This window comes from Lynx rufus, unplaced genomic scaffold, assembly GCF_022079265.1.
Source record: "Lynx rufus isolate CCGP_SWC_20201006 ecotype Redwood Valley unplaced genomic scaffold, mLynRuf1.p SCAF_18, whole genome shotgun sequence".
Lineage (NCBI taxonomy): Eukaryota > Metazoa > Chordata > Mammalia > Carnivora > Felidae > Lynx > Lynx rufus.
Genome location: NW_025814832.1, coordinates 259,732 through 276,677, shown reverse-complemented (window position 1 = coordinate 276,677; position 16,946 = coordinate 259,732). Strand labels below are relative to the sequence as shown.

Below are 16,946 nucleotides of genomic sequence, written 5' to 3'. Positions count from 1 at the left end.
CCTTGCTGTCATGAGGCCACTTCTGAGGGTATCTGCTTGTCCGAGTGCCAGGCCTCTCAAAGCTGTGGGAGGGGCATATGGAGGACCAGGAAGAGCTCCAATGTTCGGGTACAGTGGCCCATGGACAGAGGTGAGCCGACCTCCAGTACTGGACTGGAGGACTGAAGACGTAAATATTGGCTCACCACTGTCTACCAAGAGATGCAGAGGACCTCAGAGATCTCTCAACTCAGCCCCCCACATTTCACAGATGGGGACACCTAGTTTCAGAGAGGGAAAAGTGGGGAAAAGTACAGAAGGCAGAGGTTTGTCCTCATTCCTTTTATTGTACTCCGCCCCTCACTTTCCCCAGACGTTGTGTTCAAACAGAACTGGGCAGGCCTTAGGCGCTGAGGCTGGGACAGGAGTAGGAAGCCCAGGATTTGGCCAGGTCTCCACCCCAACCCGAGGTAGCTGAGTAAGGATTCATGGCTAGAAGGGACGGTCTCAGCCTGACACACTTGGGGAGAAGCATATCCCCATGGAGGTGCTGTGGCATGGACCATGTGTCTGTACTCGAGGGCATAGGTACGTTTAGATGGTTGTGTTTGCAGGGCTCTAGCTGTTCAAAAACAGAGTGTGGGTGGGAAGGGGGTGTGCATGTGGATGAGTGTGTGTATGGGGGTGTGTACGTGAGACAAACCACGTGGCTTATAAACACACCGCACACCTGCTCAGTACCTGCATCTGCGAGGCCATGCAGGCCCAGGCTGAATCTGATACCTAATCAGAGGCAGTTCTTGAACTTATATCCTGAAAATGGTCTGGAGTTTTCCATCCTTACAGATCTGTGGCCAGCCCTACAGATTCCGGTTGAGGAGGTCTGAGGTGGCCCCAGGTGCCTGCACTGTCGATAAGCTCCCTAGGAAAATCTGGGGCCAGTAAGAAATGGGGCTTATGCAGAGCTGTCCAATGGAACTTTCTGCAATATTCTATGTGGTTCAATATGGCAGCCGCTAGACACATGTGTCTATTTAGCAGTTGTGATGTGGCTAGTTTTAGGAACTGAATTTTGTATTTTATTCATTTTAAGTTAATATAAATTTAAATTGTCATCATGGCTAGTGTCTGCCATATGGGAAAGCATGGATCTAGAGACGTGAGGCAGTGGGGTAGCGTGAGGGCCCAGAGAGAGAAGCACACTTCTCTGACACAGGAGTGTGAGAGGAGCCTTGCCCAGCCCCAGCTGCTCTAGACCAGGAGTGGCTGAGGCTGGGTGAAGCTCCCTTGGAGGTTGTGGAGTTGGGGCCAGAGCCCAGAATTGCACAGGTCTCTCCCAGTGTCCACGCTGAGCCGCAGGCAACCTAGTGTCTGCCTGGCTAAGAGGTTGGAGAGCTCCTGAGGAGACCTCTGTGTCCTGGCTGGGACCCCACCAGGGCCCCCGCCTGAAGTGTCATGCTGTGTCCGGTTAGGAGTCAGGGGCCGAGGGTCAGGATGTCTTCATGTTGTCCTGCAGGCCCAGGGTGGAGCTGGTGGCCGCGGGGTCATGCTCCCCCTGTGTAAGCATTGAGGGGATAAAAAGTCAGCCCCAGGGAAGCAGCTGGCCCCCCAACACAGACACATGGGCCTAAGACCTCAGATAGGCCCAACTCAGGGATTCTCTTACCGCCCCCGGCCCCATGTCCTCCGCATACTTGAACTTCTTCTGCTTGTAGTAGTGCCTCTTGGGCAGGATGTGGAGCAGCAGCAGGTCACAGAGAACCGTGGCCTGAGGGCAGCGAGACGGTGGATATAACATGGTGGCAAGGCCCGAGCCCTCCACAGCCCACATCAGTCCCTACTGGCTGTGGGGGCCTGGGTCAGTCCTGCCCTATCCACACCTTAGGTTTTGAAGGTGGCGGGGGGGGGGGGGGGATGATGCTCTGTTGTTCCCTCAGGGCATCAAGATCATCCCAGCCCACCTCTGTCCTGCCCCAGCTCTGGGCCTCAGTTTCTGCAGACATACTGTGGGTCTGAGGCAGTGGGATAGGCACAGTAGGGGTGAGAGACTTGGCTGCCACCGAGATGTGGAGGAGGGACTAACCCCTGGCACAGTGGCCCCGTGATTCTAACACTTACCACTCCAAAGATGCCAATCCCAGAGCCGATGGTCGTCATTGTGGGGATGATGTCAAACTTCCCAGCCTGGTGGCAGGGCCCAGGGAGAGAAGAATTTACAGTCAGAAGGAGCCAGGTAGAAGTGGCCTTTCTCAGAAACCCTAAGGCCAGACCTGGGGCAAGGGGCTCCCCATCTGCCCCCACCCCCGCCATCAGCTGGCCCCTCAGACTGCTCCCCACAGCTCTAGCTCTACATGGGGACCCAGCTGCTGGTTAGAAGCACTGGGTTTTGACCTTGGCTCTGCCTCCCTGGATACAGGGAGGTAGTGGAGGAGGTGAGGTCACAGATTGGAAAGACCTGCCCTCAGCAGGTATCCGGGTCCGTCTGTTATTAGAAGTAAAAATACTGAATGAAGCCCAGTCAACTTCCCGTTGTCCATAACCGTGGACACCCAACAAGCACTCACGGGAACTGAGATTGTGTCTCTGGCTGTCCCTCGCACCGGACACTCACCTTGCCATCCACGAGAATGTCAAAGCGAATCCCAAACACCTTGAAGAGGTGCCGGTGGTTGGTCCCGTTTTCCACGAAGTGCCTGGCAAACCTTGGGAAAAGGGTGAGGTTGCAGAAATGAGTGATGGAGAACAGTTTCAGGTCCAGTGTTCTCAGAGCTCAGCAGGAGCCCTCAGAGGTTTGTGAGGACAGTCCCATGCCCCTCAACATTCATTCCAGGAATGCTGTGTTCAACCTTCACCCTAACTCCTGAGGTCGGCAATTTCCCCTGCCAGCCCTGGCCAGGCGGGCCTCAAAGGGCGGAGCTCAGGCTGCCAAGGTCCTGTTCCCTGCGGGCTCCCTGCTTGGCCAGTCCCAGGAGAATGGGAGCTGCCCGGCTTCCTCTGCTTCCTTCCTGGGCACACTTGCTTGGCCTCAAGGGGTTCTGGGACCCCAAGGAAGGGTGCACCGGTGGGGTCCTGCACCTGAAATTGGGTGCACCTGTTCAGGGGGACAGGCACCTGAAATTGAAGCCTGGAGACAGGTTTTTCTCCTCATACAGTCCGTGGAACTCGTAGATGGGCTTGCAGTGCTGTACCTGCCAGTCCAGGTCACAGTTCCAGTCAATGGTGATGCCTACCACGCCGCCCTGCAGGGACACGGGTGTTTAAGATCCAGGATTTTGGGGGGCGCCTGGGTGGCGCAGTCGGTTAAGCGTCCGACTTCAGCCAGGTCACGATCTCACGGTCCGTGAGTTCGAGCCCCGCGTCAGGCTCTGGGCTGATGGCTCAGAGCCTGGAGCCTGTTTCCGATTCTGTGTCTCCCTCTCTCTCTGCCCCTCGCCCGTTCATGCTCTGTCTCTCTCTGTCCCAAAAATAAATAAACGTTGAAAAAAAAAATCCAGGATTTTGGGATCAAGAAACTCCTGTCTTATGCCGATGCCAGCAATCTCTTGAGTGGGGCGGGGGGTGGGGGGGAGCATTTTTTGTTTGTTCGGGAAGAGACTTCGAGAAGCTGCTTCAGGGTGAAGGTCCTGTCAGTTTCGCTGGCCTCACCTCCCATCCATCACACTTCAACTTTCCGATGGTTTCTAGAACACACCAAGTTCTTTCTACCTCAGGGCCTTTGCACATAAAGTTCCCTTAGTTCCAAAAGGCTGGCTCTTTCTTATCTTGTGGTCACCTTCTCTGAGGGGTCTTCCCTAACCACACCTTCCAGTCTCAAATGTGTGCCTGTTATTCCCTCTGTGTTTTCTCCTGTAACATTTGCCACTTTGAAATCATATATTTATTTCGTGTGATTATTAGCCCATCTCCTCTAAGACTGTGTGCTCCATGAAGGTGGGGCTGGCTGTCTCATTTGTCACTGACTCCTGAGTTCCTAGTGAAAGTCACAGCATGGAAGGCAACCGTGTTGAATAGTGAGTCTGTCAAGACCTGGCCTAGGAAGAGAAAACTTGAACAAGTAAAGCTCCTCTGGGCAAGGCAAGAATCAGGGACACGCGGGGTTAGGCTGAGCAACAGGAGTGCTGGGAAGGGGTCAGAGTGAGAGGAGATCTGGGCAACTAAGCAGGAGGCAGGTACGCAGGCATCTGTAGATGATGGGGAGGGGTAAGAAGTGCAGGTGACGGGGAGATTTTAGGGACAGGGAGGTCCAACATTCAGCTTTCGGGTGGCATGTGTTGCTACAGTGTAACCCCCTCCAGGGTTTGGCAAGCTGAAGCCAGAGGGCCGAGTCTGTCTGCGTATCGTCCGTGGCTGCTTTTGCCCTACAGCAGCTGACTTGAGTGATTGCAACACGGTCCATACAGCCTGTGACGCTGAAAATACTTACTCTCTGGCCCTTTAAAGAAAAAGTTTGCTGGCCCCTGTGCTAGACGTGTTGTGTGTGTATGTGTGATATCACAGAAAAGAAGCTGATCTCCTGCCCTAAATGGGCACCTGCAGGAGAAGGATGATAATGGTCACGTGGGAACATGTACGGGGTGGGGGGGGGGGGTTGCCACATGCCAGGCAGCACTGAAGTGCTGTCCCACGCGTGAGCTCACTTGATCCTCAAGACAACCCCCCTGAGCCTGGTACTGTTATTGTACCCACTGTGTAGGTGCAAAAGCTCAGTCACACTCAAGGTAAAAGACTAATCTGAGGTCACATTGCTCGTTAGGGGCAGAGACAGGATTTGAACCCAGTCAAATAGGTCTGCGCTCCTTATAAGGTACTGCCTCTCTCGGAGCCCCAGGTGACTGTGCAAATTCCAGCTTCTGGAATTCCCAGGAATCCTGGGCAGGGTGCAGGATTTCTCAGGGCCATGGGTCATGGAATTCAAGCTGCTTTTATCTAATATTTAAAAAACAGTGTGACCTCAGCAAACATCCAGGTGATAAGATCTGCCCACATCCAATCATTCTGGGTGCCCCCTCCGTGTCAGGTCCATGCCAGGCTGGCTGAGGACTCAGGCCTGACCCTCAGGAGTGCCCAATATTAGGGAATAGATGCATATATATACTCAGCCCTCACCAGAGAGGCTGGAGGGGGGCATCACCTGGGACTTAAAAGCCTTTGTTGACCTGATGATCCCAGGACCCAGCCTTCCTCACTCGCCTGGCACCATACCTTTTCAGCCAGGGTGCTAAAATTCTGTCCTGACTCTTGTACCACATAGCCAAGCTTGAAGACGGGGCACAGTGGGTGCAAGGCCTTGTGATAGAGGCAGGTCCTCATGTAGGCCGCATCCACCTCTTCCACCAGGTTGCGCCTATAATGGGAGTGGAGAGCATCAGTGGCCACAGAATGCCAGCTGGGAGGTTGCCCACCATGCCCCAAAGCTCTGGGGATCCGTCACAAATTCCACTAAACCCCGCCCTTGGAGACTAAAAGCAGCCCACCCGAGGGGCCCAGCTCAGGCTTCTGTCTCCAGAGTGAAATCAGCAAGAGTAGAAGGTGACAGAGACAGTCAAGACCAGCTGGAACAGCCTCGAGGGGCTCCTGCATTTCTGCCCCCTTTTCCCACAAACCTGTTGACCTTGAAGCGTGGAAAGCTGATGCTGTTCTTGATGAAGAGAGTGAAGTTCTCGGCTTCTTGGAGAAGGGCAGGGCTGGAGGAGACTGCACTCACTCACTGCCCCCTCCCCAGGAGTCCCCCGTGCGCCCACCAGAGTTTGTCACGGGTGTGGGGGTGTGATAGCCTATGGGATCTTCCTGTGGCCTTGGCTTTGTGGGGGATGGGTGTGCTGTAATGACCAGGGCCAGGGGGATCATTGGCTTGGGCCATACAGATGGGGTAAGGGTGGGGTTGGAAGAAGGTAGGACAGATCGTTTCCAGAACTGGATCCGGATGCCCCTCTGTCTGAGTTAGGGAACCTGCTTCTAGCTCCCCGGATGGATAAGGCATTACCGTGGGACGTTGTCGTCCACCTCCACGGGACACCAGCCAAAGATCTCACATGTCTGCACAGTGTCGTTGAAGGCCACACACTTGCCTGTGCGGATACCTGGAGCAAGGGAGGAACCCGTGGGTGCTCATCCCAAGCTGGGGATACAGAGGAGGCCCCTCATCCACAAGAGCCCCCAGTGATGGGACACCCGAGAGCAGAAACCTGAGGACAGAAATGTGTCTGGGTCTGGGACAGGGTAGGCCAAGGCTAGGATGGCAGCAAGGGAGAGAGCAGGAAGGATCTGCTGGTGGAGGAAGCTTGGAGCTTCAGGGCTGTGCAGGGGGACAGGAGGAGGCTGAGCTTACCTTGGGCCTTCCTTTCTGCCTTCCCTGGGGTGCAGCCAGTGTCATTTGTGCATATGCCCCCTTCCGGGTGCTAAGGGAAGGGAGAGTTGCTGGTCCTAGGCCCCTTGGATAGGGTTCTAAGAAACTCTCCTCTCACCCCCAGGGCCCTAGGGAAGTCGTGGGGCAATCTTGGAGCACCTTGGGGTGAACTTTGCTTACAGCTTCCTCCTCCCCCCAGACCCCTCCCAGGACCCTTCTGGGCTCATGTCCAGCTGCCCTATTACCACTGTCAGCTGGCAGGGTACAGGGACGTTAGGGTTTGGGGATTGGGTGAGCACTGAGGCTCAGCATCTTGCTTGACACACAGCTGGGAGGGAAATCTCGGATTGTTACTTCGTGTGAGTCTATGCCTAAAATTTCACCACTGCAGTCTCCTTGGGAATCCTATCTTCAACCCCCAGGGGACCTTCTCTTCCATGTTATTTTTCCCTGGGTCCAGGAAGCAGGGAGAGGGGATGGGTAGCAGTCCTCACCTCTGCACAGTAGCCTTGAACCTGCCGGGGGGTTGCGATGAAATTCGTCATGATCACAAAGGAGCTGTCCCCCTGGAAGTGAGGGGCAGGGGAGGGGAGACCAGGGCTCTGAGTTGGGAGAACAGCACCCCCCCAGAACCCAAGCACGGCCCCAACAAGCCCTCAGAATCCACATGATACCCAGCAGCCTCCATAACAGATGATGGCAGAGTGGGATGATATAACAACCTGTTTTTGCTGGTTAGGGAAGCTGAGGCCCAGAGGGAGCTAGGAGCTGAACTGGTCCCATCTGTTATTGGACAGAGTCCAATCCTGCTCTGAGCCAGGCCCTGTGGGTGGAAGGTGTATCCCTGAGCCAGCTCACCTGGGCTGGGAAGACGTAGTCAGCTACATCCCAGACTTGGGGGCCCAGGCCTGGGAGCTGTGTCACGGCCAGACCCTTGAGTTTCACAGACACGCTGCTGATGAGGCCACTTGAGGTCTGATAGCCTTTCTCGTAGACAAACACCCACCTGTGGAGTATTTTGGGGGTTAAAACGACCAGAGCTGGGAAGAACCATTCAAAGATGGCATGAGGTTACATGGGCTGCTGCCCTTGCTGGCACCGGCTAGACATGTCAAATCCTTTGCCCTCCTGTCTCCAGAAGCATCTCTGAGCCACTCTTTGCTCAAGATGGGGGCAGGAGAGCCTCACCTGCCTCCCTGAGCTGGCCTGTACCTGAAGTTCCACCCTGCTTTTCCCCGGGAAAATACTAATTCCCAGGGAGGAGAACCGCTGAAGGACTCTCTCAGATCCTTTTCCAAGAAGCAGGATTTTCTGGAGCCTGGAGGCCAAGCTTCTGAGACCATAATCCTTATGCCAGAGTTCTCCTTCCTTCCTAAGATTCTCCCACTGAGACCTAGCAGAGCATGATGGCTGAGAACCTGGTATTTGGTGCCCAAGAGCCTGCACTGGAACCCCAGCTACACTACCCATGGCTGTGTGATTTGGGATAAACTCTTCAATCCCTCTCTGCCTCAGTTTCTTCATCTGTAAAATGGGAATAATAATAATAGTACCAATAGTACTTGTTGTGACAATGCACATAGATCACTTAGAGTGGGGACTGGCAGGTGCGGTTAAGTGCTGTAGAGACATTAGCTATGATTATGTCAGCCATGCTGGGAGCCCCTGGCAAGGGGGACTGGAAGAGAAACAGAGGGGGGCAAGTGGCCCTCTGAAGAGCTTGTGTTATCTGGCTCCATTTGAGGCCTTTGTGGGAGTGACTCAGGCTGGAGGCCTCCCAGCTGTCTTGGGACATTCTGGCCTTCCCTTCCAGCATGAAGAACCCCTGTTGCTTTAGGTTCTTCACTTTCTATCTGGGAGGTTCAGTGAAATTTACCTCCGTCCTAACCTTGGGGGCTGGAGGGTGGGGCACACGACCAAGGCTTGCCAATCAATGTTCCATCGCCCTAGCAACAGTGATGGGTCTAAAGATGGACACACAACCTGGGGAGTTTCAGCAATGAGGCCAGGGTTTTTCTGGGAATTACTGGGAAAGAGACATCCTTTCTGCAGGATAGCAAAACAATGTAGCTATAAGACCAAAACTAAGGTTAGGCATTTTGCTACCTCACAGAGAGAGTAAACCTGAGAATGAAGCCAACTTAGAGGGAAGTCAGGCCAGGAGATGGAGAGGGCAGCCTCCTGATAATGGTTGAGCTCCTGGATCTAGCCATGCTTGAGGCATGTTAAAAAAAATTTACTTCTGGACTTTTCTGTTACATTAGCTAATAAATTCCCTTTCTTTATTTAAGCCAATTTGGGTTTGGTTTCTGTTACTTAACAACTGAGGATCCTGGGTATGCCCCATTTCCTTCAGGAGAGACTGCATGGAGATTCAGGGTAACTCTGTGTGTGTGTGTTTGTCCATGTGTGGTGCCCGTCAGAGTGTGTAGCTATGTATCTCCAGGGGAAATCTGTAAGCACACCTGTTGCTGTGTCTGACTGTAGGCAGGTATGTTTATATCCCCTTCATCCCTCACCCTACCCTCAGCCCACCTGTCCAAGCAGAGCTCAAAGCCTCTCTCCTGCGTCCCAGAGCTCAGGCCTGATAGCAATTCTCTGGGCATCTTAGTCCCAGAGTCAGTGCTAGCTTTTTGGGGGCTGTCTTCCTGCCCCAGGGCCCAGAAGTCATCACACCCGTCCGTCCCTCTCCCGTCCCATAGTCCATTCATCTTCTCTAAGTCCCTCCCTCAGCCTGGCTCTGGAGGTGCCCCCATGCCTAAGCATGGTCACTGCTGCCCCCTGCAGGTCCCAGATGGAAACAGGTGAGGCATGACAAAGGCCTCGAGTCCTCAGTGCTTCCAGCCTCATCAGGGAGAGTTGGGGACATCACCTACTGCCACCCTCCTTAACCTCTTTCCTCCAGGGACGATTCTGGATTCATGCCCAAGCTCAGAGGAGCTGTTGGGGGTGATGGGGAGCTGCTCCATGTCCTGATCCCCCATAAGAGGGTCACAGGCCTCCCTCTCTGCCGCCCCATCCAACATCTCAATAGAATTTCTCTCTGGGTCCAATACCAACTCCTTACAGTATAGATGGGGAAATGGAGGTCTGAGGGAGTGTCCTTCCCGAGTCACGGGCAGACCCCAGGCTTGAGGTCCCGGCCCAGGTCTCTGCCCCTCTTCACTGAACAGCCCAGCATCAGCATGTCTGCTAGGAGGCAGGAGAGTGGAGCCACACCACGGCTGTGTGCAGGGGCTGATACAGTCACTCTCGGCTATGCCCGCCCCCGTGGACTGTCAATCCTGGGGGTAAAATGGTAAAGTCAATCTGACATCAATGACCTCGGTTCTGATAATAATGGATTAACCGTGGCATCAGCCCCCCGCCCCCATGATTACCTTGACCTGGCCTAGCTGTCACCATCAAGGGGGTCTGATGCCAAAGACATGAACATCTTCAGAAATCCCTCCTTTTCCAGACATTATCTTTCTCATTCTTTCCACCTCATCCTCAGCAATACCCTGTCCTGAGTCTTTTCTCAGACAGCCCCTCATGGAAGACAGCACATAGTGGACTGGCCAAGAGGGACTGGCCAAGTGCCCCCCCCTCCAACCCCCAGGGAATAGAAGCCAAGATTAGGGTATCGGCACTGCCGCTTGGCAGCTGTGTGACTTTAGCCTCACCAGGCTAAGGACAAAATCTCTCTGAGTCCTGGCTTTCTCAGTAAAACAGAGTTGGTGGCACCTACCTCAAAAATGCTGTTCATTCAACAAATATGAGCAAGGCCCTACCATGCACTCAACTGGGCCCCAGGAAGAAAACAAGTCTAGGTGACTAGGGGATGTTCCCATGAGTTCTCTTTAAGAAAATGACCATGCAGTAGGCATGTAATAAATAATTCTCTTATTTTCACTGTCTCGAGTCAGTGATTTCTCTCTAAATGTCCACCTGCCCCCATGGCCCTGGCTGCCATCCTCAGCCCAGACAGAACCTCGTGCGAGCTGTCACAGATACATTGTGTCCCCAGATTTTTATCCCTACTTCTGCACCTCTCCTGAGAGATCTAATTCCACACATTCATTTAGTGATTCCACAAATATTTACTTATTTGTTATTTACTCACTGTTCTAGGCACTAAAAATACAGAAGTAAACAAAACAAACCAAAATTCTGCACTCAAGGAACTTACATACATGTCTACATGGCCCACTGCTTTGTGACACACATTCCTTCCCTGTTTCTTGGTCCCTCATCCCAGATATCACACAGGCACCTCAAACTCAAACTCAACCCTTTGCAAAACAGGCTGGCAGTTCCTCAAAAAGTTAAACATGGAATTACCATTGACTCAGCAATTCCACCCCTAGGTATGTGCTCAACAGAACTGAAAATATGTCTGTATGAACACTTGTATACAAGTGTTCACAGCAACATTATTCATAAGAGGCAAAAGTGGAAACAACCCGCATGACCATACACTGATGAATGAACAAACCAAATGTGGTATGTCCACACAGTGGAATATTACTCAGCCAGAAAAAGGAATGAACTACTGATACATGTTACAACCAACATGGATGAACCTAATAAATATTGTGTTAAGTGAAAGAAGCCAGACGGGAAAGGCCACATATTATATGATTTTATTTATATGAAATGTCCAGAGTAGGCAAAATAGGCTGTAGAGAGAGAAAGAATGGAGGGTGATTGCTAAGAAGTGTAGGCTTTCTTTTTTGGACTCGTGAATATTTTGTGGACCTAGATAGTGGTGGTTATACAACTGTGTGATTATACTAAAACTACGGAGTTGTATATTTTTAAAGGGTGAATGTTATGGCATTTGACTTCTATCTCAAAACAAAAATTCAGTGGGACCAACCTGAATGCCTCATGTCCCCACAGAACTTGCCCCTCTGGTGCCTTCATCTTGGAGGACGGCACCATACCTACTGTATCCCCCTCAAAGCCCAGGTATCATCCTCACACCCTCGTTCTCCATTATCCCCACATTCTTTGGGGCAGATGCCAAGGGAACTTGGCCATGGGATGGGAGGGTAGGTTGTGGCTGGTGGGACACAAGGTGTACCCATGGACTGTAGGCAGCAGTTGACCAGCCCAGGCACATGCTATGGGGCACAGAAGCCTTGGGGAGGGCTAAGACCAGACTTCAGGCATGAGAAGGACTGAATTCACAGCTGGGACCCATGCTGAGTGTTCAGAGGTTAATCAACCTGCAGTCTTCAGGTAAGTCAGGCTGACAATTTGTGCTTTTAAACAGTTTTAATGAGTCACCAACTTCTAAACACCAAGAGGTTCCTTTTGCCCATAAATTCCAATCTCCCCCTGCTCTTGAGAAGTCAAAAACCCTGGCTGATCTGGGCCCATGTCCCCCTGCAGCGATGATGTGCAGAAACTAAGCAGTGGATGCTCCCTCCACACATACCTCCCTGGTGTGGGGCCCACTAGGGTGACCACTTCTGGTCACTGCTTCTGCCTGGGCATGGTGTAATCCTGTCCTCTTATCACTGCTGCCTCTTCACAGCTGCCCACTTCTGGCCTCCACCCCCACCCCAACACCTGCCTGCCCTGGACCTTCCCCTGATAGACATCCTTCTATGGCTCCCCACTACCCTCTATGGTCCCCATGTTCCTCAGCCTGGCGTTCAGAGGCCTGGATCAGTGGCTGTTCTCACCCTCCACTTCCTTTCCCTTCAGTTCTCTCATTATCCACAGCCTAATCCTAGTGACTCTTTTGCTGTTCCTTTCCTGCCCCAGGACCTTGGACCATACCTTGCTTTCCAGCATGAGTGCCTGGACCATGTAGTCACACAACCAGACTCTACTAACCAGGGTATCTCATTTCCTTGACCATAACAATTGGTTTTGTGGTAGGCCTTTGACCTAACCCCTGCCAGTAAGAGTTGGATCTGGGACTTTTGCTGGAACTCTGGAAAATGATACAGTCTTATGCCCCAAGGATGGCTAAGCTGGTGGGACATCAGCCTGGAGTTGCTGGGGGACATTTTGCCACCATGAGGACAGAGAGACTGCCTAAGAATGAAGCCCAGAGGATGGCAGAGTGGGGAAGGGGAGAAGATCCTGGCTTCTTTGGAGAACCTAAGTGGGACCAACCTGAACTCCCCACCACTTCCCTGTGGAACTTTCTCTTCCTGTGCTCTCATCATGGAGGATCCAGCCAGGCCCAAAGCCTGCTTTGATTTTTTTTTTCCAGTTATATAAACCACTCAATAGCCCCACTCTTCACTAGGAACCAAAGAAGTCCTGGTCAACTCATTCTTCACTCCTCATTTTCCCTTTGCCTACCCTGTACCCCACCTTTTTCTCATGGAGCCCAACACAGAAATAGGCACAGAGAAGATGCTGTAGAAATGTCCCTGAATCCGTTTTTCCCAGCAATAATTTGTATCTTTCCTAATCCCTGATTGGTGTGTTCCAGGATTCATATGAAAATCTTAGAAGCACGTGAAATTCTCAAGCACTCTGTGTGGAGGTGCACAGGGGGTTAGGAAAGCCAAGAACAGGCTTTCCTGGACTATAGCCCCTAGGCTTTTTTGCTCAAGGCGGTTCCGCCACTGTGTTGCCTCTTTCAGGAAGCCTTCCCACACTCCTCTTACCAAGCAGCATTCACAAATCCCACTGGGACTCTCCTGTGAGCTGCAGCCAGACCTCTCTCTTCTCCAAACCAGAGCCCTCCAGGCAGGGACATATCCCAGTATGCTCCTTGTATGGATGGGCCTGATAGGTCATGGATGACAGCCCACAGCCTATATGCTGAGTTCCAGAGAGCGCATCACCACCCAGGAGATAGTTCTAACTGCAAATTAACCATTTAAAAATATTTTAATGTTTATTTATTTACTTTGTGTGTGTATGTGTGTGTGTGTGTGTGTGAGAGAGAGAGAGAGAGAGAGAGAGAGAGAGAGAGAGAACACAGCAGGGGAGGGGCAGAGAGACAGGGAGAGAGAGAATCCCAAGCAGGTTCCACACTCAGTGCAGAGACCAACCCGGGGCTTGATCTCAGACTGCAAGATCATGACCTGAGTCAAAATCAAGAGTTGGATGCTTAACCCACTAAGTCACCCAGGCGCCCCACAAATTAACCATTTTAATTTGAGCCAAAAAGAGTAACAGCTTAGCTCAGCCCGCTGGGGCCTCAGGCCCACTTGCTCGCTCCACTTGCCATGGATTTCCCAGAAGAGTGTGACTGATAGAGAACACAGCCTCAGTTTCCCTCCTCAGAGTCTGTTCGGGTTCGCAGCATCTCAGCCTCTCTGCCTCCATCTCAGTAATTCTCCATCTCTAAGTCTCAGGACCTGTCTCTTCATTGGAATGGTTGTGCTCCAATGTCTGTCCCTCTGTCCAGTTCTGTCTCTCTGTCCGTCCATCCCCCATCTTGTTTGCGCCCTTGTCTCTGGAATGCAGGAGTCTGGCTCTTCTCCCATGCTCCCTTTTGTACCCTGCAGCAACCACAGGACCAGACAGACAGCGGCCTTGGGAAGGGGGGCGGGGTAAGTAAAAAAAGGCCATTCCTCCTCAGGAATGCGCCTGTGTACAATATCTTTAGAGGGGATCTCCCTGCCCTTGTTTTGTGGAACAGCTGGGAACTTGAAACCTGAGATAGTAAGACCAAGTCCAGGCTGGTTTCCATCTCCAGCTGAGTGGTTAGCAAAGCAGTGGGCAGTGGCCAGATGAGGGTGCCAGAGACAGCAGGAGTCGGACGTCTGGGCTTGTGGGTGGGGTTGTGGGGGGGTGGGTATCGTAGGGACACCCTGCCTTCCTCTCTCTGCTATACGCCTGGGCAAGTCGGTACCCCTCTCTGAGGATGTTTCCTTTCCAGGATCTCCAGGCCAACTTTGGAAACTTGCAGCTGGATTCAGAGCTGGTTCAGCCTCTTTCTAGTTGTGAGATCCACACTAAATCACTCATTGTCTCTGAGCATCACCAACACTGAGGAGGCCACATCCATTTGGAAACTGAGTAGACTGTCCTTGGGAGGGAGGAAAGGAAGGAGGGAAGTAGGCAGGTCCCTGTTACTGGAAGTATGTGTTCAGGACTGAATGGTGGCTTGGGGCATATGGTGGGGTGGTGGGAGGGGAGGACTGTCCCTTTCCCTCTGACAGGCTGTGACCAACACACAAGAGGGTCCTGGCGCTGGTCCCAGTGCTGACCTGAAAGCAGAAATAGGGGGCCACGGGGGTCACAGTGAGGACAACCGTCTCCCATCTCTTTGGGTGAAGGATGGGCTGGGCCTGGGTGGGCAACCTCTCTTTTCCCTGGAGGATCAGGAGTGCAGCTAAGGATGAACTTTTAAGCCTGTCCTGTGCCTGGCATCATAGCATCAGTGCCTCACTGCAAAGTTCTCAGAGCCCGTGTGAGGTGGGAAAGGAGAAGGCAGCATTAAGTCTTGGGGGCAGGAGGTCTCAGTTCTAGCTGGGATCCACTGCTCCTTTCTGGAAGAGCTCACATGACACTGCAGATGTCAAACTGGTCTGTGAGCAGCAGGGAGGCAGAGGCTGAAGGTATCAGAGGCCTAGGTCCTGGCTCTGACTCTACCTGACCAGCTCTGAGACCTTGGGGGCCAGATGGGGGTAGAGGGAAGGCTGTTTTGGATAACAGAGGCCCTGGAGGGACCAGAGAGATATGGTCACTGTTTGGCCTCCTGGTCAGCCTGCCCTGGGCTCCAGTCAGCAGTCCTGCTTTGGTCCCACAGCAAAAATGGGGATATGGAGAGCAGAGGGGCAGGGCCCTCAGAATCACAGAGCAAAATGATTCTGCCGGGCATCCCTCAACCCCTCAGCAGGAGCTGAAACCCTTTCAGTGGCCCTGGGGCCTTCAAGAACCCTTTGCAGCATCACTGTGAGTGGACATGATGATCTCCCCACCTCCACACACATGCAGGGATGAACACGTAAGGTACCTAGCCACTTCAGCCACAGGACATGCATCATGTGGATACCCAACCCCAGGGACACACCCAGTAGGCACATGCCCAGACACATGAGAACACGTGCATCCACACAGAGCTCTAGGTACAACACAGATACATACCACACACACACACACACACACACACACACACGTGCTCACACAAGCACACACATGGGTAAGCCCCTGCCAGGCCTGTCTTGGCTTCTGGGACAGCAAGGCTGATCTTAAGAAGATGGCCTTTGCACGGTTCCCAGGACAGCCAGACTGCAGGGGACTCCCACCTTACTTCTGCCTCAGCGGGACAGGTCTCAAGATGCCCATAAAGGAGGAGTCATCCCTGCAACCTGAACTGACCTCCAACCTCTGCCTGACATGCCACCGTTTAGGTGTCAGGTGTTCTGAATTTGGAAGTTTCTTTGCTCTGGGGGTCTCAAATATTGCAGGATGCCTCTAATTTAGGCAGGGCAGGTGAAAGCAGGGCCTTTCCCTCTTTGGCCTATAAAATGGGGTGTGGCCTCCATCTCTTAGTAGTGGCCAACTTGGCTGGGTGGTCAGAAGTAAGACTTGGATGTGGTTTGCTGGGGCCCTGGCCTCCAGCGCCACTCACCACTTGAGAGACTGTTAACAGTGAGTCAGTTCCTTAGAACCCAACGGCTTTGCTTCTTGTTCACCATATGACCCAGAGCAAGGCTTCCCTTCTCTACGTTAGTGTCCCCATCTTGACAGTGAGTTATCAGGCTTCCATTCTTTCTGAATAGCACTACAGTTTGTCACGGAGGATGACAACCGATGGAGAGAAAGAGGGGCTCGTTGGGATCCTGGGGGGCATCCCCGAGCCTGGAGAAAAGGCCCAGGTTGGGAGCTGGTGCAAGAGGGTGGCAGTTAGGGGGCCCAGACTCACCCGATGACGTAGACCAGAACCACGAACTGGATCAGGCGGAAGACGACGCCCACCTTCTTGTTGCGCACGAGCACCATTCGGGGAGTGTCATACTCAAAGAAGAAAGCAGACAGCTCATCCTGGAGCCGCTGTGCCATGGTGGGCCAGGCTAGGGGCTGAGAACTGAGCGCCTTGCACAGCCTTTGCTCTTGAGGTGAGACCAGCGTCAACGCCCACGTCTACAGTGGAGCTTCTAGGGGTTTCCTGGTCCCTTAGGAAGGGTAGGGCAAGGCAGCTTGGGGCCAGAGGTCAGGAGTCAGGGGTTAGTTGGAGGCATTTGGATTGAGAAGGAGAATCCTTGGGTGGTCAGAGCAGCTCTTGGCCCCTGGCAGGCAATGGACTGTGGGCCAGCCCTGTCTGTGGACAAATAAATTCCCAAAGATGGATGGGGGCGGGGCTAGTGGGGCCACCCAGGCCCAGCCCCACTGCCCCTCCTGGCTCCGCCTCAGCCCTGCTGAGCCTCCGGAAACAGAAGCTGTTGGCAGGAAAACCACAGGCCACTCGTCACAAGGCAAAGATAAAGCTGTCAACCCCCAACGAACCTGGCAGAACAGAACAGAACAGGGCCAAGGGCTTGGGTGGGGTGGCCTCAGGCTGAAGCCCTCCCCAAACCGGGGATCCATCCCCATATCCAAACATCCTTCTCACTCTACCTGTGCCCCCAGGTGGGGAGCTCAGTCCCTGGGAGGTTTGCAGCCAGGAGAGCAGAAGAGGACGTAGGACATTTCTGGTCCAGCTACCTGATACTTC

At 53.1% G+C, this 16,946-nt stretch overlaps 1 protein-coding gene across 2 annotated transcripts; it reads right to left on the bottom strand.

Moving 5' to 3' along the window:
* Positions 1 to 306: 306 nt before the first annotated feature.
* On the bottom strand, positions 307 to 16,564 carry P2RX1 (purinergic receptor P2X 1). 2 transcript variants are annotated; one of them, XM_047080585.1, is made up of 12 exons: positions 16,158 to 16,564; positions 7,184 to 7,331; positions 6,820 to 6,840; positions 6,308 to 6,377; positions 5,963 to 6,059; positions 5,583 to 5,663; positions 5,182 to 5,323; positions 3,091 to 3,218; positions 2,591 to 2,681; positions 2,098 to 2,163; positions 1,646 to 1,747; positions 307 to 1,534 (listed from the first exon to the last, which is right to left on the bottom strand). In XM_047080585.1, exons 1-12 carry the CDS (start codon positions 16,292 to 16,294, stop codon positions 1,469 to 1,471), a joined length of 1,149 nt encoding a protein of 382 aa, XP_046936541.1. In that variant the 5' UTR covers positions 16,295 to 16,564; the 3' UTR covers positions 307 to 1,468. The 2 variants fall into 2 exon arrangements, with proteins under 2 accessions (XP_046936541.1, XP_046936540.1); XM_047080584.1 differs by having other exon boundaries at positions 6,820 to 6,891; positions 16,158 to 16,563.
* Between the last annotated feature and the right edge of the window lie 382 nt (positions 16,565 to 16,946).

Bases quoted from the DNA above. Each gene is read 5' to 3' on its own strand.
- P2RX1 (XM_047080584.1), bottom strand. From the start codon at position 16,294: ATGGCACAGCGGCTCCAGGATGAGCTGTCTGCTTTCTTCTTTGAGTAT. The intron at 7,332-16,157 runs GTGAGTCTGGGC...AATACTCCACAG, and splicing joins GTTCTGGTCTACGTCATCGG to GTGGGTGTTTGTCTACGAGA. The intron at 3,219-5,181 runs GTATGGTGCCAG...GTGTCCCTGCAG, and splicing joins TTAGCACCCTGGCTGAAAAG to GGCGGCGTGGTAGGCATCAC.